This window comes from Carassius carassius, chromosome 45, assembly GCF_963082965.1.
Source record: "Carassius carassius chromosome 45, fCarCar2.1, whole genome shotgun sequence".
NCBI lineage: Eukaryota > Metazoa > Chordata > Actinopteri > Cypriniformes > Cyprinidae > Carassius > Carassius carassius.
Genome location: NC_081799.1, coordinates 24,275,894 through 24,299,753, shown reverse-complemented (window position 1 = coordinate 24,299,753; position 23,860 = coordinate 24,275,894). Strand labels below are relative to the sequence as shown.

The 23,860-nt window shown below is 40.5% G+C and overlaps 2 protein-coding genes across 2 annotated transcripts; one reads left to right on the top strand and one right to left on the bottom strand.

The window, feature by feature from the left end:
• Positions 1–1,946: 1,946 nt before the first annotated feature.
• Positions 1,947–4,712, bottom strand: LOC132127366 (ubiquitin-conjugating enzyme E2 L3-like). The gene is made up of 4 exons (XM_059539203.1): positions 4,642–4,712; positions 3,136–3,231; positions 2,836–3,022; positions 1,947–2,753 (listed from the first exon to the last, which is right to left on the bottom strand). Exons 1-4 carry the CDS (start codon positions 4,666–4,668, stop codon positions 2,599–2,601), a joined length of 465 nt encoding a protein of 154 aa, XP_059395186.1. The 5' UTR covers positions 4,669–4,712; the 3' UTR covers positions 1,947–2,598.
• A 10,584-nt stretch (positions 4,713–15,296) lies between these two features.
• Positions 15,297–17,257, top strand: LOC132126940 (hypermethylated in cancer 2 protein-like). Its single transcript, XM_059538570.1, has one exon. The coding sequence runs from the start codon at positions 15,326–15,328 to the stop codon at positions 17,009–17,011; it is 1,686 nt and encodes a 561-aa protein (XP_059394553.1). The 5' UTR covers positions 15,297–15,325; the 3' UTR covers positions 17,012–17,257.
• Positions 17,258–23,860: the final 6,603 nt, after the last annotated feature.

The window sequence follows — 23,860 nt, the reverse complement described above, 5'->3', positions numbered from 1 at the left end:
TGCTACATTTGGAGCTGCTTAGTGCAGTATCTAATAATGCTAATCTTGGTTCTATACTTAAGAGAGAAGTGGATGGGGGTAGGGGTAAATATATGTGTGCTTTTACAAAATGGGTTCAGTGTGCTGGCTGTAGAAGCCACTGAAAAAAAACACAGACTACGTTTACATGCTGTTAAAATTCGGGTTATGGTCGGGTTAAGGTCACTATTCGGGTTTCTGAAACATTCGGGATAACCCGTTTACATACGTGAGCAGAGAGAGTTACTCCTGTATGCATGGAATGTGTAATCAGTCGCCAATCCCGATGTAAACGGTGACGCACGGTTAGCGTCTGGACGTACGGACAACAAGACGCAATATGCGTCATTTCCGATTCTTCTTCCTGTATCCAAAGACAACAACAACAACAACAGCAGCAGGCGGATAATGAATAGTTTGGGGCAGATAGCGATAGTCTTTGTTTGCGCTTTGGTGCTGGTACTGATCCACCAGCAGCGCTTGACACTACTGTGCCTCTATACTGCACGCAGGGTTTTTTTATGCGCCGTCTCTACTCAAAAGACCAAGATTCCTTGCGAATAGAACATGCGCAGAACACACATTTTGATGGGGATATGCAGAAACGGGTTTACAAGACCAAATATTCGGGTTAGAAAAGGGGTACCCCAGGTATTTTTTAAAAACCGGGATATGAGCATATCCGGGTTTTTGCCGGTGTTTACATGGCCGTGCGCGACCGGGTTATTGCTAATATCCCGGTTTTGAACGGGTTATTGGCTGCATGTAAACGTAGTCACAGAGGCTATTTTATAGGGTCTACTCTACATGCAACCAAAACCCAAATGTAGCCAATAATGATGGTAATAAAACAATTTACCCTCTGACAACATCACTGTACCTTGGAACCACCACTACGTTTTTATGGACAGAAGAATGTTTAACTATAAAAACACTTATCAATATGAGAAAATCGGTCAACTATAGGTAAAATGGTCTGATCTGCTACTTCTCGTCCTGAAAAAAATATTTATAGAATACTGTAACTCTTACAAACTTACCAAGTGTGTGTACAACTGTAGGTATGACTACCATAAATGAGAACTTTGTTTTTGATCAGTGGTAGCTAATAGCAAATAACTACATTTTCTGTCGTTGGCAACTATGGTAGCTTGTTGTAATCAACTCATTGCACTGAGGAATCCTGTAGTCTATAATAAAATATATTTTAATAGAGTTACACAAATCGACCATTTTACCTTGAAATCAGATCTTCTTCATGGTGGTTTGGCGGTTCATTTAACTTTTTCCTAGATCTGATTCTGAAGCTTCAAACGCCCCCTAATGGTCATGATGAAGACGTGCTTCATTGTCAGAAGTACAAGGTGTTTTGGATTCTGTATAATAGGAGTAAACAGATTTTTTTCCAGAACTAACAAAAACATTAGTTATTTTCATATTAATTGCACAACCCCTCAATCCAAGGAAAAAATGCCTCCGTAAACACCTTGACAAAAAAAAATTAAGTACAGTGTTTGTATAACTAGTATACCTATGAGTAAACTACAAATTTCTGCCAAATCCAGGAATAAACTAGTGAAAAGAGATATTACTATATATATCTCACATGCTGTTTAAAAGGGAGGTTAAGTTTAGTAATTTGGTAACATTTAGATTAGGGAAAACTATTCATTATTACCTAGTTGCTTATTATCATGCATATTACTAAAATATTGTCTGTTTATTAGAACTTATAAAGCACATATTAATGCATGATTATAGTCTAGAGCCCTTATCCCGACCCAATATTTAACATAACTACCACTTTACTATTAATAAACAGGATATTAAAAATTTTGAAGGGAAAACTCTTAGTTAAGAGAGAGCATTGTTCCCATTATCTGGTTTGTGTGTCCCTTAAGATACATGAAGTTCAGTCAGACACAAAATCAAGTTTTGCTTTCCTTTTTATGAAATCATAAACATTATATTGATGACAGTGACTAGTTTGTGATTTAGTAAGTTACAAACTGAGATTATGAAGAACCTGAACTCTTGTTCCACAGAAAACAGTGCAACCTAAGCAAAAAAAAAATATTACAGAGATGAAAGAGAAATATAAAAGAAACATTTGCCACACACCTTTGACGTATTATGTGTTTTCATTCAAGAAACTATTGGACTTGGATTTCTTCTGTCATACATTTTAAAGTGAAACGACTTAACATTATACTCTGGTTCAGTATTCTGCAATGAAGACAGTCAAGATTCATCACGCAGCAGATTACATGACCTGAACACATCTCTGTGCAGTTTAAGAACAAATTAAAAAGGAACAACATTTCCGCCCCCGTCCTTCCCCACCCCCAAATCTCACCACTTTTATCGAGTTCTCATTCGCACGTTTCCCTCATCACAATTTTGACACGCTTCGACACCCAGAGGCTAAGAAGTCACGGGTCTTTCTGCCGAAGGTGAAATGCGTTTGGGATGCTCCGCGGGGGACCGAGAGTGAGGGCGGACTGGCGGGGACTGGGATTGGGGGAAACGGTTTTGGAGGAGTGGGCAAAGAAGAAACAAGGGAAACGCGCCCGTGTGATATCACTCCACTGGCCGCTTCTCGCTATGTTTCTTTGTATACTCATCCGCGTTCTTAAAGAATTTTTTACGGTCTTTTGAATATTCCTCCGCTAGGTCGGCCCTCAGCGGGTGTTCTGGTTGGGGATCGTTGACGAGAGCGATGAGAGACTGGATTACTGGAGAAAGAGAGGAGAAAACACATTTAATGCAGATATTATTGGTGCGAGGTGGATTTAATGGTTTAGAGATGTGCCATACCTTGGTCAGTTTTGGTGGCAGGTTTCCAGTTCTCAGCACTTATGACCGGCAGACACACCTGACCCTTCTCATCAATGTTCGGGTGGTAGATCTTGGTTTTAAATGTGATCTTTGGAGGCTTAAAAGGGTATTCTGCAGGGAATGTGATCTCAATCCGGAACGCACCTTTGTCGTAGGGAGGGTTGTCCTGAAAACAGAAAGCAGGGTGCATGCAAAACGGTTCAATTGAGAGATGATGGTGGTGTTGTACCGTATTTATGCATGCACAAAAAAACACATTCACGTTCAATAAAAACTTACAGGAACAATGAGTCCTTGCCAGGTCAGAATGTTTGACTCATCCACCTGAATGTTGCGGAAATTTTTCATTCCAGACTTGCGGATTTCATCAAGTTCCTGTTGAACACAGCACATGCAGGTACAAAGAAACCTGATACTTCTCGAATCATTGAGAAATTTGAAAAACCACAAAGTGAGAACAAAATACTTTCGATTTCACTGTGCTCATGTGAACAATTCTCATCCTCAGTTAAAAACCTAGGGTTAACTTTACGTTGTAATCCAAGCTGTATTTATTTTAAACCTGTTAACTGTCACTCACATTTTTGAACATAGACTTGAAAGTGCATGATCCAAAACCTCAATTTTAATAATTCATGATTGAAAACATTTTGTAACATGATTCTGATGTACCATTTTCATGGTAATGCAATGTTTGAATATAAAATGGGTTTCAAAGGATGAATTTTGAGATTTTAAGTGATATATAATTTCTAATGATTTCTAAAGTGTGATAGAGAAAAAGGCAACAAAGAAGACTTTTTTTTTTTTTGACAAAGGTCAGAACTCTGTTATGATGTATGTTTTTGAGGTGCACTCTTGCCATAAATTAATCTATTACTTTTCCTATATAATTTTTAACAAAAGAGATTGGTAAAATATATATTTAGGAGTCTTAGACCTTTCCAACGATTTATAGTTTGTCATGATTAGATTAGGATTTAATTGTAATATAGTGAAGTAAGCGTAGGCGGCCCACCGAGGGGCCAGGTCGCAGTTAACAGGTTAAATCTGTTAAAATGAAACAAATTCACGCTAAATACTGTATAATGTCTTGGAGATTTAACAGGCTGAGAAGCACAAGAGTTTTGAAACATGAATGTAATCATTAAAAACTAACAGAATTCATATATTTATAAAAACACCGTTAATCTTATAAAATCTTTAAAAAAAAGTTTTTTTTCGTTAACAAATGATTTTATTAAACGAAGAAAACATCAAAAGGAAGAAGACCTCATAACGTTACTTCCTGTTTCTCTTTCTCATAAATTAAATTACACCCTAAGAAAACTATAAAACAACTTCATCTGTTATATTACAGTAGATAGTATTCATCATACTTCGATTTGATCTCTATTTCTGATTTGATCTTAACTTAATAGACTAAACTTAGAGATGAGGTAACGTTAGTTTGTGTCGTATCTACTAAACATCATCTGACAACGAAAACAACACTCTTGACAGACGTGCACAAGTTTTCTAAAGCACGTTATAAATTAGACTCTGAAGATCTTATTTGAGCTTTATCTGACTCTTTATTTCCATTAGAAGCGTAAACACGAACTATGGCTAAAGATCGTTAGCTTCTTCCTCATCATCCTCGTCACATTTCACACCAGAGTGCTCTAAAGTTTCAGCTTCGAGACCAACCGTGATTCAAGTTCACATTATTCCTATTCACGGGGGGAAAGCCAGTAAAATATCTATTTAGTATCCACAAAAGCAGATTTTTATCGGAATATTTACCTTATGCAGTCGCCTGCTCGCCGCCATCTTTGGATCTGCCTTTGCCCACAATGCAAAGCGCGTTGAATTCAGTCACTTCAAATAAATGAATAAAAGTGATAAACGATCATTTGTGCGTCATCTTTGACAACTACAGTCTTATTTTATCATCATTAGAATGCTATAAATTAAATTTAACAGTGTTCATTTTAGTTAAAATAATTTCGTTTTGTGTTTATTTATATTGTGTTTAGTTATAGCTACGTTAATTCATTTTAATTTCAGTTTTAGTTATTATACTACATCAGATTTTTATTTAATTTAATTTAAAATGAATAGCTGTTACTTGAGGCAACGAAAAATTTATTGAGGAATTGAGGAAGTAGCAGAAAATATTGCTGATGGCTATATATATGTATGTATATATGTATATAATACCATAGACTGTATATAAATACACATCTATATATGCGTGTATGTATATATATATATATATGTGTGTGTGTGTGTGTGTGTGTGTGTGTGTGTGTGTGTGTGTGTGTGTGTGTGTGTGTGTGTGTGTGTGTGTGTGTATAAACAGTATACCTCCCCAATGTCCAAACCAAAAGTACGCTCTTGGAGATGTTCTTTACATGAAAAGTACAGTAATCTACTTGGATATGAGAAAGTAAAACAAAACGAGTCCACAAGATGGTGTAAGAGCACTTTATTAATGCTGCACATTCTGACACACACACACACATAATCACTCTGCTGCAGATCAACTGAAGCTTGTTATTGTAGGACACACATGTCTGCTTACTGTATAATATGTAATTTAAAAAAATGAATTTCCTAAACTGAAAGAAAAAAAGTAAAGGGAATCTGGGCATTTAATAAATACATCTTACATACATATTTCCTTTTCTATACGTCTTTATGTTTATCATAGTTTCACTTCTCCTGCTGCAACATGTTAACGAACTTGTCAATGGAAATGTCTTCACAAACCTGCTGTTCTTGTTGGTCCGTCAAAACCCCAGGGGCTTGAGATCCAGAAGTTTTATCATGCAAAACCATCTGGCCTCAGCCAGAGATTTAAACATTACAAAACAACAACTATTCAAACAAAATCAAATGCTTGTAAATATGGTTAATTATTTAGTCAGAAATTGTCACTTACGTAAAATTAGTAAAAAATGTACACACCTGTAGGTTTTAAATCAGCCTTTAATATCAGAACTACATGTTTTTCTTTACAATAATGTCCCAAGGGTCATAAAAGACTGTGACGATCGCGTTCCAGTAAGACACAGGGAGAGAGATAGATCCAATTGCAGGTATGATTTATTATTGTGGTAATGAAAACATAATGAAAACAAGCCAGGGTCAAAACCAGAAAGCAGTCCAAAAACAAACAAACAAACAAAGGAAGGAACAGAAAAGGAAATGGAACGGGAACTCGGAAAACAAGGGGTCTCGGAGGACGAGAAGACTGGGATACGAAAGGAAAGGACTCCATACAGACAACATGAAAAGACTGGTAAATATAGGGAGGCTAATGACAATTAAGTGAAGGCACCTGGTGCAATTAGCAGGAGTGCAATTACTGTGATGAAAGGACAAGACAAGTGGAATTCTAGTGCCTACGGTGAAGTGCCTAAGAGGAAGTGAGTCAACTAGTGGACACCCAGGGAAACAGAGACTAGACCGCGTGACATTACCCCCTCCTCCACGGAGCAGCTGCCAGATGCTCCACCCGAACCCAAGGGAAGACCAAAGACATAAAGAGACCAGGAGGGAGATGGACCGGCGGAGGACCAGGGGGAGGGACAGAGGGCCAGGTAAACTGGGGAAAACAGAGACAAGAGGACCAGGTAAAATGGGGAAACAGAGACAAGAGGACCAGGTAAAATGGAGAAAACAGAGTGTGGCGGGGGAGGCGTGGTTTAGCGAAGTCTGCAACGGGAGAGCGAGTGAAGAGACGAGCGGCGGTAAGTGGTTCAGATGAGAAACTATTAACAGCTGGATCTCGTTGCAGTGATTGGCGTGGGGAACCACTATTTAAGCGGCGCGACAGCCGGCAAAGGAGAGAGACGGGGACTCGTGAGTGTGAGCTGGTGAGCTGTCGAGGACGGAAGACTGCAGTCCAGAAGCAGAGAAGAATTTAGTGAAGTGCGCGCACCTGCCGCAATTGTTTGTTTTGTTTTGGTTATTATAAATAAAGTCTCTCACGAGCCCCGTACGCCGACCCTGGTCTCCTTCCTCTACATTAGTCAGAACCTCGTTACACAGAGACAAGAGAAGTGCAACACAAAACAAGGAGTCCAGGAGGGAGGTGGACCGGCGGAGGATCAAGGGGAGGGACGGAGGGCCAGGTCCTTAGAGGGAAACCGAAAGACATAGACAAAAGAACAAAACAAAACAGCCACAAAAACACAAGTCCAAGAGGACATAACGTGACGCCCACCAGGGCGGAGCAGAATACCACCACATCCATGTGGACGGGACGGAAACCCCCCAGGGCGGAGCAGAAGACCACCACAACCGTGTGATCGGGACGGAAACCCCCCAGGGCGGAGCAGAAGACCACCACAACCGTGTGATCGGGACGGAAACCCCCCAGGGCGGAGCAGAAGACCACCAAAACCGTGTGGTCGGGACGGAAGCCCCCCAGGGTGGAGCAGAAGACCACCACGTCCGTGTTGTTCGAATAAACAGGAGGACAAGTCTGGTTGGGCAATTCTGAAACAGAAAACATGAACATGTTAAGGGTAGCCCTAGTGGCCACAACAGGATCCGTCGGGTGCTAAGAGGTTTCGACTGAGACGTGACTAGACTCTGGAAGTTCCACAGAGGCGAGGAGAGACTCTGGTGGATCAGCCGAGCCGAGGAGAGACTCTAGTAGTTCAGCAGAGACGTGGAACGGCTCTGGTAGTTCAGCAGAGACGTGGAGAGGCTCTGGTAGTCCCTCAGAGACGTGACGAGACTCTGGTAATCCCATGGGGTTTATACTGGATTCCAGAAGATCAATGCTGACTTGACTCTGCTCATGAAGATTATTGGTGACTTGACTCTGCTCATGAAGATTATTGGTGACTTGTTCTTGTTCATGAAGATCATTGGTGACTTGCCTCTGTTCATGAAGATAACTGGTGACTTGACTCTGGAGGGTCCAGGTGACTAGCCCTGACTCTGGAGGGTCCACGGTGACTAGCCCTGACTCTGGAGGGTCCACGGGAACCTGACTCGACTCTGGAGGGTCCACGGAAACCTGACTCGACTCTGGAGGGTCCACGGGAACCTGACTCGACTCTGGAGGGTCCACGGGAACCTAACTCAACTCTGGAGGGTCCACGGGAACCTGACTCGACTCAGGACCGGCGGCCATCTTGGGCAGTGGCGTTGGACTGGCAGTCATCTTGGGCAGTGGCGATGAGCTGGTTGCCATCTTGGGCAGTGGCGTTGGGCCAGCAGCCATCTTGGGCAGTGGCGATGAGCCGACGGCCATCTTGGGCAGTAGTGCTGGGCTGGCGGCCATCTTGTGCTGTGGCGCTGGGCTGGCGGCCATCTTGCGTCGTGACGCTGGGCTGGCGGCCATCTTGCAACATGGCGCTAAGTTGGTGCCCACCTTGTGCTGTGGCGCTGGGCTGGCGGCCATCTTGCAACATGGCGCTAAGTTGGTGCCCACCTTGTGCAGTGGCGCTGGACTTGCGGCCATCATGGGGAGTGGCGCTGGGCTGGCGGCCATCTTATACTGTGGCGCTGGGCTGGCGGCCATCTTGCATCATGATGCTGGGCTGGCGGCCATCTTGCATCGTGGCGCTAAGTTGGTGCCCACCTTGTGCTGTGGCGCTGGGCTGGCGGCCATCCTGTGCAGTGGCGCTGGACTTGGGGCCATCATGGGGAGTGGCGCTGGGCTGGCGGCCATCCTGGGCAGCGTCGCTGGGCCGGCGGCCATCTTGTGCAGCGGCGTTGGATTGGCAGCCGTGCGCTTCCTCTCCCCTCTCCATCCGCCATGGTGAGATGGCGGCTCCGATCCGTTCCACACGAGCCCAGGGTCGAAGGGGGGCCATGGTGGAGAGCGATGCCGGACCTCCTCTCGACCACTAACTCCTTTGCGACCTCCCCTGGTCCCACGGAAAACAACCAGGCGGGTTCCCTCAAAACCACTCCTATCCCGCTCGGTGGCTGGGGAGGAAACATGAAAAGACATACCGCTGGATCTAAAGGATGGAGTCCTTCTGTGACGATGGCGTTCCAGTAAGACACAGGGGGAAAGATAGATCCAATTGCAGGTATGATTTATTATTGGGGTAATCCAAAACGTAATGAAAACAAGCCAGGCTCAAAACCAGAAAGCAGTCCAAAAACAAACAAACAAAGGAAGGAACAGAAAAGGAAATGGAACTTTGAAAAAGAGGGGTCTCGGTGGACGAGAAGACTTATGAAGAATCTCGGAGGACGAAAAGACTGGGATACGAAAGGAAAGGACTCCATACAGACAACATGAAAAGACTGGTAAATATAGGGAGGCTAATGACAATTAAGTGAAGGCACCTGGTGCAATTAGCAGGAGTGCAATTACTGTGATGAAGGGACAAAGCTAGTGGGAATTGTAGTGCCTACGGTGAAGTGCCTAAGGGGAAGTGAGCCCACTAGTGGACACCCAGGGAAACAGAGACTAGACCGCGTGACAAAGACCCCTACAACATCAAGATGCATAACTGACGGACTTTTTAGACAACAATTCATATAAAGATATTTGGCTAAAAATCTAATTATAATATAATAATTTTATAATAATTATAAAATGCTGTTGCTCTAACTGTACTGACACAAACACAGCTGAATAATGACACTATTGTCTTCCGCACAGCTGTAACTGATTAACTTTTACATTAACAGTTAGTTTCCTGTTTATTACTTGTACTTGTAAAACATCTGTAGGCTATCCTATAAAGCACTATAAATAAATGTGGCTTGACTAAATGCATTGTTTAATTAGTTTTACAAAAACTTACATGCTTTATTCAATGTGTTACTTGTTTTTAGTGAAACTGACCGACAGTTTCTAAGTGAAAACTGTTTCTGTACCAATGTATTTTTCGGTGCATTTTTAACCACATTTTCCCCTCAAAATTAAAAATACACTTATACAAGTAGCCTACAAATATTCCATGCATGTATATTTTAATATAAAAGCGTGTATAATTAGCCTACTATACTAGAATTAGAAATGATGGCAACCCTGAGCATGATGGAGATGCACAGTCACACACATAGCATTTGGATTGCAAATGTGGCAGCAGCAGTGGCAGGTCATGGCACGTTACACATCTCAGAGCAGCCCTGGGCTGTTTAGGTAAATGAGAGTGTGTGGCTGGCAGAGGCAGGGCATTTACCCTCTCTCCCCCTCTTTTTTTACTGCCTCTTATTCAAATTTGGGTCAGGGGTGAGGATTTCTCACGTCACACAAGCTTGCAGGCAAGATGGCGCTCGGAAAGCTGTGAGATGTGAGAGCAGAATGACTGTTTGAAGAGTTCCTGTCGATGCATTAAGGTAGATACTTTATTATTACATACGCGTTTTGTGTTGCGAGGGGACGCGTGCGTGCGATGTAAAGCGGGTTTATGAGGGGGTTCTTCTCTGTATTTTATAAATATATATAATTTTAATTTTTTTTTTAAGAAACACAGATTCCTCCAACACACTGCTCGTATCGCGTGCCCACTGGGTTTTCAATGTACACGCAGCGCGAGCGCAGCTGGCAGGGACAGATATGTGTGTTTTATCACAAAGCATTGTACCTGTTTCATCATGGCTTATGCAGTAATCAAATGCATTGTTTAAAACGTGAAATACCTGTATACTGCATCTGTATACTTTACGAAAAATTATTAATCGACAACTTGATGGCAAACCCCGACCAGTGGCCCTTTATTTGGCCAGCATTCCTGTTTCACCCCTCCCTCAGTCTGTTTTACCTTTAACACGTATAATGCTCATGTTGAATATTTTTGCATGGTTTTGCATCGTTGAACTATCGCAAGAAGCATTTTATAATGCTCGTATATAATAATGTTTTGTATTGTTAATCCATACATTAAGATGTCACAATGAAGATGTTTGTTTCATTGAACACTCGAAAGCAAATCGCTATTTATGAGTGGAAAGCTGCTTTATAGTGGGATCTGTCGAGTGTTTGTGTGCTCGTGCATTCGGATCTTCACGACTAGGTTATATTATGATGAAGCAACGTTGGATTATTAGTTTGTTTCTCTTGCAGTAATGAGACATATGAGTCATACAAACATGAAGATGAGTAACTTTTTACCCAGCGTTGTGGTTTTATGCTAGTTTATATGGGAGAGTATATTGAGGTGTTGTGACAGCTCACCTCTGCCTCTGTCACTGTGGTTTGGCAAGCATTGCAGTGAAGATTTTTGCTTGTTATTTAACATTTCTTGTAATGTTTGTACGTAGATCCCTCTTCACAGGGAAACATATCCTAGGTGCTGTGCTGTTTTGTTTATGAAGTGCATTTGAGGTGCTAAAGTGCTTTTGTGGTTGTAGTCATCATGACTCTTTTTGTTATTTAAATTATGCATAAATGTTATATTCAATAATTTTACTTCAGTATCTTGAGGAGAGCTTGAAGGACCCTTTTACTCTCATCTGTTTTAATGGGCTGGGGGAGGGGGATGTTTTACAGTGGTTGGTGGGTTTAGATCAGTGCCACACCATTAAAGTATCTCCCTTTCTGGATGACAATTTGCTTGAATGAGATGTAGAATTACTTTTAACCAAAGATAGTCCCATTTTGTGTAAGGAAAGCATATTACGAGTCTTGTGCATGCTTTCGTGTTCATTGTTTTGATGGTAAACAAACCTGCAGATGCATGTTTTTCTGTCCTTTATGGGCGCTGATGTTTAGGTCCATGGTCCAGTGAGGCTAATCTTCAACTGTAGAGTTTGCTTCCAAATGCTTCTCGACGAGTCCTAATTGTTTTGTTGTCCTTTACAAAGGTCAGAGAAAACGGGAATAAAAGGTGTGTTTAACAGATGTAATGGCATGCATGTTAAGATCTAATCAATTCTCTTATGAAAGGCAGTTCTGGGTTTCTGCTTTGAATAATGCAGATGATCAGATCTAACAGCACTTATTTAGTCATTATCATTAATGGTTAGGAATTGTGTTGTGGGTTTGCATTTAGACTGAAATCTTATTTCACACCCAGTTGAGTATTTGTTTCCATTTAAGAGGAGCACAATCTTTTCCTCATATTGTTCATGACATTTCCGTTGTTTTTGACAGCTTTATCTGCTCATCTAGTCATGCCACCTCTGAACTAGTCTAGTCTGTTTGGGTAATAATGATGGTTTGACTTATTTTTAAAATTCCTCTTATGTTTTATAACAGGAAAATGGCTATAAACCTTGTTTGACGTTATTTAACTGTTCTTCACCAGAATATAGGTTACCTTGTATTTCTTTGTTTAATTTAACCCTTTTAGGGCAGTTTTGATGTTCATGTCTGAATGCATGCATTGTGTGCATGTTGCTTTAAGGCATCACCCCATGTCTGAAATCTTGTTTAACATGCTTGGCATGTTTATTGACTAGATCCTTTTAACCTGGAACCTTTTAACCACTTCTTGGGCAAAAAAGACATTACATGATTGTGTTGGGAGGTTGACGAATACGATGTGATTTATCTGTTTGAGGGTTGTTCCAGAGTTGCCCAATCTGGTTGAGTGGTTGTTTTTGTGCCAGATTCCCTAATACTTGATTTCCATTAGAGAAATGTTATGCCTACATTTTAAGCATTTAGTGTGATCTTTGGTTTCAGTGATTTTGTTTTTAATTAATAGTATGACATGCATAGAAGTGCATTTGAAACAGGTTTGTAAGAATAAGGTCTTTTGATGTCTTCTGACAATTTTTAGGCATGAACCCAGATGCTCTTTTAGTTTATCTGCAAAAGTGCCTGGACAATTGCAAGAAATGTCCTGCTGGAGTTCAAACAGTATGACAGCATTTGAAATTATCAGTAGTGTAATCATAGTGCAAGTTGACTTTTTGTCAGAACTGATTTAGTGCATGATTCTGGTCTTATTGTGCATGGTTCATTGCTTCATTTTACTCCAAATAAAAATCTTAGCATACACTGTAAAACTTTTTTTTTGTTGTTGAACATTAATTTGCTGATGTGTCAGATTACAGATTTAATGGTTGAATACAGATAGAAGCTAGTCTGGTTTGTGCAGTTGTTTTGTCATCATTAGTAAGAAGATGGAAATAAAAACCCATCCTTCATTTAGCACAAACAGGGCATAACATTGAATGAAAAGCACATGGGCAGTGGACAAAGGCCTTGAATTCTTCAGATAAGTGATATTGTGTTATCTTAGTTGAGGTCGTTCATCAGATTATTTGGATCAGGTTTGTTTGGCTTCCAAGTTTTCTTGGATCTCTTGAGGCTGGTGGTTACAGTAAGCATTTAGATCTTAACATCTCTGTGCACAATCTATAGAAGTGTCTCTTATCAAGTTAACCTGCCTGATGTTATTAAAACCCAATTTGCAGCAGTGTTTTTGGAGATTTTAGTCACTTTAAATCTTCAATGATAAATTGAAGGTGTTTATGGTTGTCTTTTTTTGTTCTTAATTTGCTGCAGGGTAGACTACATATTATATGTTGATGCATCTCATGAATAATGTTTTGTTTTGCCAATGCCCTCTTTCCTATGAGCAAAAGTACTCAGGGCCCCAGGGGTCCGTGCCAGCGGATAAGCTTGTTTATGAGGTTAAGAAAAGTCTTTGCCAGACTTGTTTACCCGTGTTGTTACTGGCTGCTTTTGCACTTTGACTTTTTTTCCTGACGACAATCTCTCTGATTAGAGCAGTTGTTTCATCTCTGGGACAGGACTGCTGTTTTTGTTGAGGGATCGGAATGTCGCCGAAGCAATTGAAAGACCAGCAGAATCTTATCAAGACTGGTGGTGTGCAACTTTTAGATAAATGCATTTCTTAAATGTCTTTTGTTTTTTGAGCAGTGGGTTTTTGGTGCTATCAAAGTTTGGTGAAACAGTCGTGGTTTATTGTTATCTATGCAGTTCTTTCTCCTGTGTTTGAGGCCTATAAATACCCTGAGAGATGGTATCATGCAAAAGGGTTTAGTTTTAGGGCTGGGCATACTGGTTTTTATGAGACAAGTAAATGGAGACTGTCATTTTGAAGAATGAGTCATTTTTAAATATTAAACCTCTAGTTGTTGTTTTTTTGTTGAATGTACCACACTGGTGGGACTTAAATATCAATACATTACAAATGTCTTTCATTGGTCTGCTTTTACGCAGAATTTAACAGAAAATTCCACTGACTGTTTGGTTTCCTGTCCCCATTATTGGTTTTGGCTCAGTTGTACATTGCCATCATAAATAAGCTATAAATAGTTAATCTGAGATAGATAGGCAGACTGACTTGGAACAACTGATAAATATCCAACATGGTACATAAAAAGATCTGTAGTCTGTATTTATGGATTTTGTTGAGTCTTAGATGCAAGAGTAAGCTTTTACAATAATCTGTACAAAAAATAATAGTGTTAATTTGGGTGTTCCACAGGGATGGGTACTCCACCCATGCTAAATTGGGTTGTTAATTGTTAATAAACAAGGTATTGAATAACCACAATGCTCTGAATGTGAAAATGTCTGGGCATTGTGTAAAGGTTTTTCCCATTGACACGCCAGTCTCGGCTGGTCTATGTGGCAGAAACCTTGTTTGCCACATTACAAAGATTCTGCTGCAAGCTGTGGCCTGTTGATCCTGTAGAAAGGGTGCTGTTTTACCTGTTTTCCACCACACCCTTGGTGATATCCCAGCTCAGGTTTCAAGCTGTCTGTCACACAAGCTAGTTTGTGATGTCCACTAGCCTATTTCACCCAACCCCCATATGACAACAAAGGGACTGACCCTGGAGGCTGGCATTAATGACTGCTGGTAGGAACGTTAAGCCTTAGTGGACGCCCTCAGAAGAAAAGAAATTGTGTTACTGTTCAAGCCTTTTATCGCTTCTCTGCTTTTAGATGAAAGTTGAGAATTTGTACATACCTGACGAATAAGATGCCAGCTTATGCATACAATGAGAAGGCCTTTTTTCACAAGAGTTCTCTGGCAGTAGAAACAAAAGTTTCTGTAGTCTTGATTTGTTTAGATTCAGAGCACAGAATTTCACAGAGTTTATGTAAGATTTCAGACTGGATTTGCTAATGCACAAGAGTTTTGTGGTTTTCATTTTAATGCCTGTTAGCTTTGAGCTCATCTATATGCTTTCTGTTCCAATACATTGACCGTTCACTTTTAGCAGCTTTGCACATTTAATGTTAACACTCATTCTTTGTTAGTAAGATGTGACTGATGTAGCATTGCACAGGGATTTGTCCAATTAGATGCACTTTACAGCCCTGTGATTGGCCAGTATGGAGCAATAGCTGTGTTGTATCTATTGCCTGTTTAAAAATAAGGATTGGGTGCTTCAATATGCCACACCCAACTGTGAATAACAAAACCAGAAAGTCAGCAAAAAAGGTCACTTGGTGTCAACATTATAGTAAGTGATGTAGGACATAAAACTATATGGATTTTTTTCCATTACAATGCATAACAGTGTTTGTTTTTTCTCTTTTAGGTTTCATTAGGTGAAGAAAAAGAAGTTGGAAATGGAATTGCCAAATCATGCCAAACAATTGCTGCTGCAGCTAAACCAACAAAGAGCCAAAGGTTATCTGTGTGATGTGATCATAGTAGTAGAAAATGCCCTTTTTAGGGCCCACAAGAATATCCTGGCAGCCAGCAGTATCTATTTCAAATCCCTTATCCTTCATGACAACTTGATTAACCTTGACACAGACATGGTCAACCCGTCGGTTTTCCGGCAGGTACTGGACTTCATTTATACTGGCAAGCTTTTATCGTCTGATCAGTTCAGTGGCCACAATTTTAGTGCCCTTCTAACGGCAGCAAGCTACCTCCAACTTCATGACCTGGCTGCTCTCTGCAGGAAGAAACTCAAGCGTAATGGGAGATCCCTTCTTAATAAACCAGCCACACCTACCAATGGAAGAACGTCTAGGAACCAAAGGCTGTCCTCTACACCTGTAACTCCAAACCAAATGTCAGGGTTAAAAGACAGTGAGAAGACAAATAGGCATGAGGAGCTACTCAAAGAAGACTTGTCTGATGACGAGATGTTTGTGAAAAACACCCACTGTACAACCTCAGCAAATTCGCTCAGTCCCTCAATGAGTAAGAATGGAAGCAATGGCAGTTGTGGCATGCAGGAACTTGGACTAGACCTTTCCAAGAAAAGCCCCTCGGGGAGCACAGCCACTGAAGAAGTAAGTCCCAGCAGCATCCCACAAGAATCACCTCAGTCTGCCTCAGAATCCACAGCCAATAGTGCCTCATTTGATGAGAACACCAACACGCAGAACCTCACTGCTGGAGAGCCCATGGAGCTGGGCAGAGGAGAATGCGAAAAAATCCAACCACCTCTGGATGTTGAAAAGCGTAAAAGTTCCCGGCAGGTCGCCCGGCAGAGGAGGCAACCCAAGAGTGAAGGCAACAAGAGGGAAGATGCAAAACGAGGAATTTTACCCAACAGTGTTGTCAAAAGATTGAAAGTGGTTGGGGAGAGGCTCCCTGGTGGAGGAAATGGCAATTCCGAAGTATCCTTCCAGTGGAAAGATGATGAGGAAGGTTTAGAAAACGGACAGGAGCAAAGTGAAGAGAGTGGACAGAGCGAGTGTGAAGGTGGGCAGAATAGCACCAATTACGTCTTCCGACAGGAAGGCTTTGAACCTGCCCTTGGTGACAACCTTTATGTTTGCATCCCCTGTGGTAAAGGCTTCCCGAGCTCTGAGGAACTGAATGCCCACGTGGAGACCCACACAGAGGAAGAGTTGTACATCAAAGAGGAGGAGGATGATTCCTATCCAAAGGAAGATGAAGTAGAAGCGGAAGATTTGTCTTCACAAGTAACCCATGTCCTTGGCACCGAGTCACGTCGCTTCAGCTGCTCGGTCTGCAACAAGAGCTACAAAGATCCAGCCACTCTTCGACAACACGAGAAGACCCACTGGCTCACCCGTCCCTTCCCCTGCAACATCTGCGGCAAGATGTTCACCCAACGTGGCACCATGACCCGCCACATGCGCAGCCACCTGGGGCTGAAGCCATTCGCCTGCGACGAGTGCGGCATGCGCTTTACCCGCCAGTACCGGCTCACGGAGCACATGCGGGTTCACTCAGGTGAGAAGCCGTACGAATGTCAGCTATGTGGGGGTAAATTTACCCAACAGCGTAACCTCATTAGCCACCTACGAATGCATACCTCCCCTTCATAAGCCAAAGACACCTTGAACAGTAGACCCTCAGCAAAAAGAGTCAATGCACACATCTTCCTTTTGAAGTACACTGCAAGGAGCCGATAACCCAAAGCAGGGTTCTCTTCTGCTGTTAATTACAGAAGGAGCCTTTCAAACAATAAGCCCCAACAATGGAAAGAATAAACTAATCTGTATGAGTTTATGGGCATATGATTTTTACTTTTTATTTTGTATGAATTTAGCTGTGAATGAAAAACAGAGGTACTAATGCTGTTGTATGATTCCTTGGGATATTGTGACCACTCTCAACCACTATTATCCATGCATTGTTTCACGAGTCCATGTGGTCTGTCTGATTGTTTAGGCTTTTACGTGTCCTGGAAATATTCCTTCTTTCCATTCTTGGTCCTTGATAAATTATCTCTCTCGAGAGTTCTGATGGTATATTTTATGTAAAACACTCAGCAAAGTTTGAGCTTGTACTGACCAATTTGTTCTATACACAAAGGTTCTAATTCTTTGAAGTGTCTCCTAAGGGTCTCAAAGATCGTGTTGTCAGACATGCAAAATGGCTTGTCTGTCGTCATTTAAGTGGTGTTTCATAAAAGCTTTGTGCATCCAACCAAACATTTCCCAGTATACCTACTCTGCACTTCACATCGATTGGCTTAATTCTTGGTGTAGCTGGAAAACAGGGTCTTTGTAAGTTTTGTACTGTGATTGATGATTTGGTGATAGGAGTTAGCATGAATTTACTCTAATGTACCCTGTTCCTACATCTGGATGCAAGCCAATGCAAAGTGGTGACGAGAGGCCATGGGTGTCTTTTTTTCGTTTACTCGCATATTATATAGGGGTTTATTCCCAAAGAAAAGCCAAACTTAAAGGTACTTGTTTTTAGATTTCTTTAGATAACTTATTGGTATGCTTCTGTGAATGATTTAACTGGAAGTTCTTTTCTTTATTTCTTTAGGATCAGTGAGGATTGGGTTGATTTGGGTGATGGCTTGGGCAGGGTTCATTTTAGTGATACTGAACTTCAGAAAATCTGTCTAGTGGTTTTTTTTTTTCTTTCTTTTTTTATTAGTATTTTCCCTTCACTGAACAAGGCGAGTCCATAAGGTATCGTCTCATTGCTACCTCTTAATTAAGAACAATACATTAATTGCAGCTATGGAGGTCTCTGAATATAGGCGTATAAAGTTTGCTGAGGCTTTCAAAATACTTCCAACCTGCCCATCAACAAAGGTTTTAAGTTTTAAAAGCATTATCGTAGAGAATAGTTTTTTTTTTTTGGGCACATGTATTTAAGGTATAGAGAGTTTTATGTCAAGAGAAATCCAAAGAGAAATGTAATATTGGGGAGAATGGCTTACCAACAAACGTTTCCTGTAGAATATCCCTACCAAAGGTTTTAGATTGCATTGCAGGAGGTAAGGATGTACTTTTGTCTTTTAGTTCTTGATGAAGAGCAATGTAGTGGGATGTTAGTTTGTACTTGACATTTTACTAAAAACCAATGAACTTCTTCTGGTGGTTGGTGGGCCACTGGCTTTCTATTATTTTTTTTTAAGTTTACAGAAGTTTTTCAGGAGTGTCTTTTGGATTCTTACTTTGTCTGCAGAGAGACTTTGAAGCACTTCAGAAGGACTAATTTATTTTAGTTCAGACCAAGAGAAAACTGCATAACAAGTGTCGTAGGTTCTTGTGTTACATGTTGAACATACTTGGAAAGCTTACTGAATGAGGAGGAATTGATGCACTGGATTGCTTATTAGCCATCAGTCCCAAATAAAACCTTGTTCTAAAACCATGCTAAGTTACATGGTGTCAAGTAAAAACCATGATCATTTACTCATTCAAGGTATTATATAAAGTATGCATGTTGAAAATAATTTAAGGTTACTCAAAATGCTGGTAATTGTGTCGGGTGAATGTTACATGATCAGTGTTGGGTAAACGCTGATGGATGTATTTATAGTTCAGTGCTGAATTCTTTGCTGCCATTTTCATTTCATAACTGATTACAATGAATTATTTCGCCAATCCCAGTGTATCACATTCCATGAGTAATTCTTAGCCTTCTTGATGTAAAAGTCTTAATGGCATTACTTTTTTCTGGTTCTTACTCTAAAGTCTTGTGTTTGTGCTTGTTAATGATGAACTTTGGGGTGCAGCTATAGTCGTGTTAATGGAGTAGTGTTTACAGATAACCTTTTTCCTGGAATTCTGTCGGCCTTTAATTTTCCTGTTTTTTCCATTGATTGTTAAAGTTGTCTCCATCAGCTATTCAAGTCAGTATACTGAAGAAGTGTGCAACTCGTTCCATTTACACACAGTATTCATGTGATTTCAGCATAGCACCAAAGCTTACCAAAATAGCCAGTTATATTTATCTTTAACCCAATGCAAGTCACCAAAATGTCTTCTTAATTAAGTTGTGCACATCTTGGATGTTAGATTTTGTTATGTTACAGTATAAGTGCGCTCTGGTGTTGATGCACACCTCAACTCAGGGAGACTTTTTAAATATTTTTTGTTGTCAAACATATTGAACAGGATTCCAGGAAAAGGTTCCCATTGATATCTTGCTAATTTACAAGCACTTAATTTGAAAACCATCAAAAAATTATGTCTTGGGTGATGCAAGGCTCTGTTGTTGATTCCAGCGTTTGAGACTATAGCTGAGAGAACTGGGAGAGCGGGAAAAAATGGATGACACAAAGTTTCAAACTGTGACAATAATGTTTCTACTTCAAAGCTTCAGGGATAGTTCTGCATATTTTGAAATGCAGAGCTTTCGACTACATTTGTAAGGCTGTGTCAATTTCTGTATTTTATTGATGAAAAGCAAAACACTAGTTTCCTACGAAATAGATTTTAAGAGTGTGTTCCCATTTCAAAACGCCTTCAAAAAAAAACTAATCCAGAGATGTACATGGAAGATTTGTACTTTTAAGTTCAAGAGTGTTTTTGAAAAGAAAAAAAAAAAAAGCATTCTAGTAAGCGCAAAATGTAAAAACTAATAAGATGAAAGCTCATACCCAAATTTTCTGACTATTTTCTAAACCAAAGCACATTTTGAATGATTGATTGATTGACAGCTTGTCTGACATTTAAAGATACTTGTGTATAATATCTCATTGTTTACATAAACTCTTTACAGTCATAGACCTCAGGTGAGGAGAGGCCAGTTTGGACCTGCTTCTGTGTAGGTCACTGTCTTTAAACGAATCGTAACCGTGTGTCTTACCCTGTGAACGCAGCCGCATGCTTTTGATTTGGATGGGCTGCTACTTTTATTGATCTGCGACTGGCCCTTTAAGACGTGCCGAGACATCCCTTCTGAAAATCATGTTGTTGACATCATTATTTTGAAGAATCTGCTGCTTTTCTTTTTTCTTTAAAAAAAAATGTAAATACGCATGAATAAAACGACAAACACATTTACCTCAAAGTAACTTTTTAGAACTTGCTGCATATATAAATATATATTTTATTTAAAAAAAAAATTGCATCATCTCTCTCTTAGTTTATTTTAGTTTTTCAAAAAATGTGTTGTAAGTATTCTGAGCTGCCTGTGTTTTTTTTGTTGTTGTTTTTTGTCCGTAAAAGAAGCAACTTAAAAACCGACTGGCCTCTCCTCCATCTACTTTGGTGCAAACACTTACTGACAGTGTTCACTTTTTTTTATCAAATGTCTATTGTCAGTGATGAATGTATTTATTTGTTTGATCCTGTTTTCACTTTTAAGCTTTCACTTTGGGTGAGACGACGTGTCTTCAGGGTCTGATGTATTCTGTCATAGTAAGCTGAGAGGTAAACAGAAAAAAATGACAAGACGGATCATTTTCAAACCTGTGAAGACGTAGACATGAGGAATGTATTTCTCCATGAAGTGTCCATCATAAAGGATGTATCCCACATCGTTTTGTTATCTTATCTCACTCAAAGCATGCACGTGCTCTGGATCATGTGTTTCCTGTCACTGACACTTGAAGGCTGTTTGTCGACTTTAAATGTTCTCTGTGTGTACGCCTCTGCCCGCCGATACAGGAAGGGACCTTTTAGAATTGTGTTAAAGGCATTCAAGGTTGTGTTTTCTGTACTGAAAGCTGTCGTGTTGTTGCATGCTGCGATTCAAGGCTGCCAGTCGATTCCATTTTTCTCTCTAAGGGAGTTTTATTTACAAATGCCCAACAGAGGTTTTTCCTAAGAAACACTCAAATCTCCTCATTTTTTCACCGTAAAACCACATCTTTTTAAGCTTTATAAAATGCACTTTCTAAGTTCTCACTGAGGTCCTTCACGCAGGCGATTACATCTCATCAGTTATTTACAGATTAACTTGAGTTCTGAAGCTTTGAGTAAATGCAAAGATTATAACTCACACTTGTTTGCTGCTAACGTGTAGTTTTGTCCAACTCTACATATCCCAGATAGTATTATATATTGTTTTTGTTGAACGTTGCCTCTTGTCAATGTAACTGGCAAGTGTTAGGGACCTCAAGTTACCAAACCAACCCAAACTAACTAAACCAAAGCCAGATTTACAAGCACGTGCATAGCAGGTGGGCATGTTTCCCATATGTTTTTACTTAAACACCATATTGCATTGCTAGCCTGTCCACCATACACGTTCTAATTTAGCATTCCAATAACTTTTTTATGAGCCGATTAATATTTATTTTCATTCTGACTGAGAGCAGGGCACAAGATTAGAGAGAAATTTGGAGGAAAACAGACATTGTCACCAGTAGGAGCATTAATTTAGCACACTTGTGAATGAAGACAAGTTGCTCTTGACGAATATTAATTCGTTTTTGGTCAGCCTTGAACTTGTTGCGTGGACAACACGGCGGTATCACGTTCCTCAGAGAGCTTGTATTCAGGTCAGAGCTACATGCAGCATGCAGCTCAAATTCTGTCTCATGTGAATAAAACACAGTGTACAGAGCTCATCTCACGTTCACAGTCTTAATGTACAGCTACGAGAAGTGATTTTAGAATCTTTTCATTAAAATCTTGATAAAAAAAAATGCTGGGTTCTCTGTGTTCTTTTTGTGTTTGAGTTCCTTCATGTTCTTTTGCTTTTATGACTTACAGTGGAAGTAAATGGAGTAATGCAAGTCTTTTCCTTTAAGATCATTGTGAAATAATTGCTTTTGACCTTGTCAGTGCAAAGTTACGATCCAATCCAATCTTGACCATGCAAAGCCAAAAATGTTTTTTAGCAAAGTTCATGCAATGATGCAGGGAAATGAATAATTTGGACAACTTCATAATTTTTTTTTTGTGCTTTAAAAACAACAACAAAGTGGTATGGTATCCCATTTTTTTGTCCTCGAAGTGCCCCATTTACTTCTATTTAAAATTGGCATGGCGAAATGAAATTTGTGTGATTTAAAAATGCCCTATTTACTTTAATTGTAAGTTTGCTTTAATGCTTTGTTTTGCCTTTGAAATTGGTGCAACATTCTTGTGATCTAATCACTATTTGACTTCTGCAACTGTTTTGACCATACAAAGCAAGGAAAATCTTACTTCTGCATGATCCATGCAATGATGCAGGATAATTCGTTTTTACATAGAGGAAAACGCCAAGCACAGGAATTCCACATGTGAAGAATAACTAGAAGTTCATCTGTTTAAAACAGTAGTCTCAAATGACAATTTGGACAAATTCATACTTGAATTTTTTAAAGAAACAATCTATTAGTGCTACATCGCCTTTTAATGCCCTCAAAGTGCCTCATTTATTTCAATGAATTATTTAGCTTTCTGCACTTTTAAAAACATAAGACTCACTTTTTGACCTTATGCAAAATTGTAAAACGGTTTTGTTTGAAATTAACATGATCTATGCAGTGATGCATGAAAATGATTGTGCCTGGATTTTTCCATGCAAACAATAAATATACAAGCGATGAATAACTAGAAGTTAATAAAATATGCTTTGATAAAACTATGTGGTATCCAGCTTTTGTGCCCTCAAAGTGCCCCATTTACTATCATTGCAAGTTTACTTGAGGGCAATGTATTAATTTATATGCATCATTCACTGAATGAATTGAAATTATTTTTTGTTGATTGTAGTTACAGGTTCAGTGCTCTGTTCACATTTAAAGCAGCTGCACTTGAGTTTCTGCACCATCCAGAGGTGAATGCTGCGGGACATGTTGCGTCGTTGAGACCTGGGGTCACTGATGATTAATGACAAGGGGGCAAGAGAGGGAATCGGGGCCCCTCACCCCAGCCGGGCTCTAACGGGCCATGGCACAAGGAGTCCGTCTGCCATCTGGGAGCCCCTCTCTGTGATACACCAATCAGAGTGGATAGCTCGCTCCTTCAGTGGCACTTTTCTTTCCCCTCTGCCTGGCCCTCCGCTCGGCATTCTCGCGGCCATTTAGACCGGCCCTCCTTTTGTTCCCCCACCAGGCTTGCCAGTGTATGTCAAGAGGCCAGCGTGCACCTCCCTACCCCGGGGGAAAAGAGGGTTGGCATTTTTATGCTCCTTGTGTGGCTGATTCTACGGGGCCATTAAGCCCCGCCTCAAGTGGTGTCACATGCCAAATGACCCTGAATGGGGTCAGTTTCAGGCACAATGAGTTGTATGTTGATGCCGCCTCCCCCTACTCGGCCCGTCTGCTAAGTATAGACTAACTATAGACACATCTGCGAGGAGGCAAAATCACATGCAGATCTTGCAGGAAGCCCTTAAATGCATGAAAGGCCTTTCAGCGTCTAATGCCCATGATCACGGCATCTGCTGCCCGATGCTAATTTGAATACGAAAACTGGTTAAGGCCAGCGGGACTGTTGCTGTTGGTCATAGTTTTGGTTGGTGATTTTAGCAAACTCCTATGA

What these genes read in the sequence shown, in the direction of transcription:
- LOC132127366 (XM_059539203.1), bottom strand. Translation starts at nt 4,668, where the DNA reads ATGGCGGCGAGCAGGCGACTGCATAAG. An exon ending in CGAGCAGGCGACTGCATAAG is followed by an intron (nt 3,232 to 4,641) that starts GTAAATATTCCG and finishes TGTGTTCAACAG; the next exon opens with GAACTTGATGAAATCCGCAA. An exon ending in TGCCACCAAAACTGACCAAG is followed by an intron (nt 2,754 to 2,835) that starts GTATGGCACATC and finishes CTCTTTCTCCAG; the next exon opens with TAATCCAGTCTCTCATCGCT.
- LOC132126940 (XM_059538570.1), top strand. Translation starts at nt 15,326, where the DNA reads ATGGAATTGCCAAATCATGCCAAACAATTGCTGCTGCAGCTAAACCAA.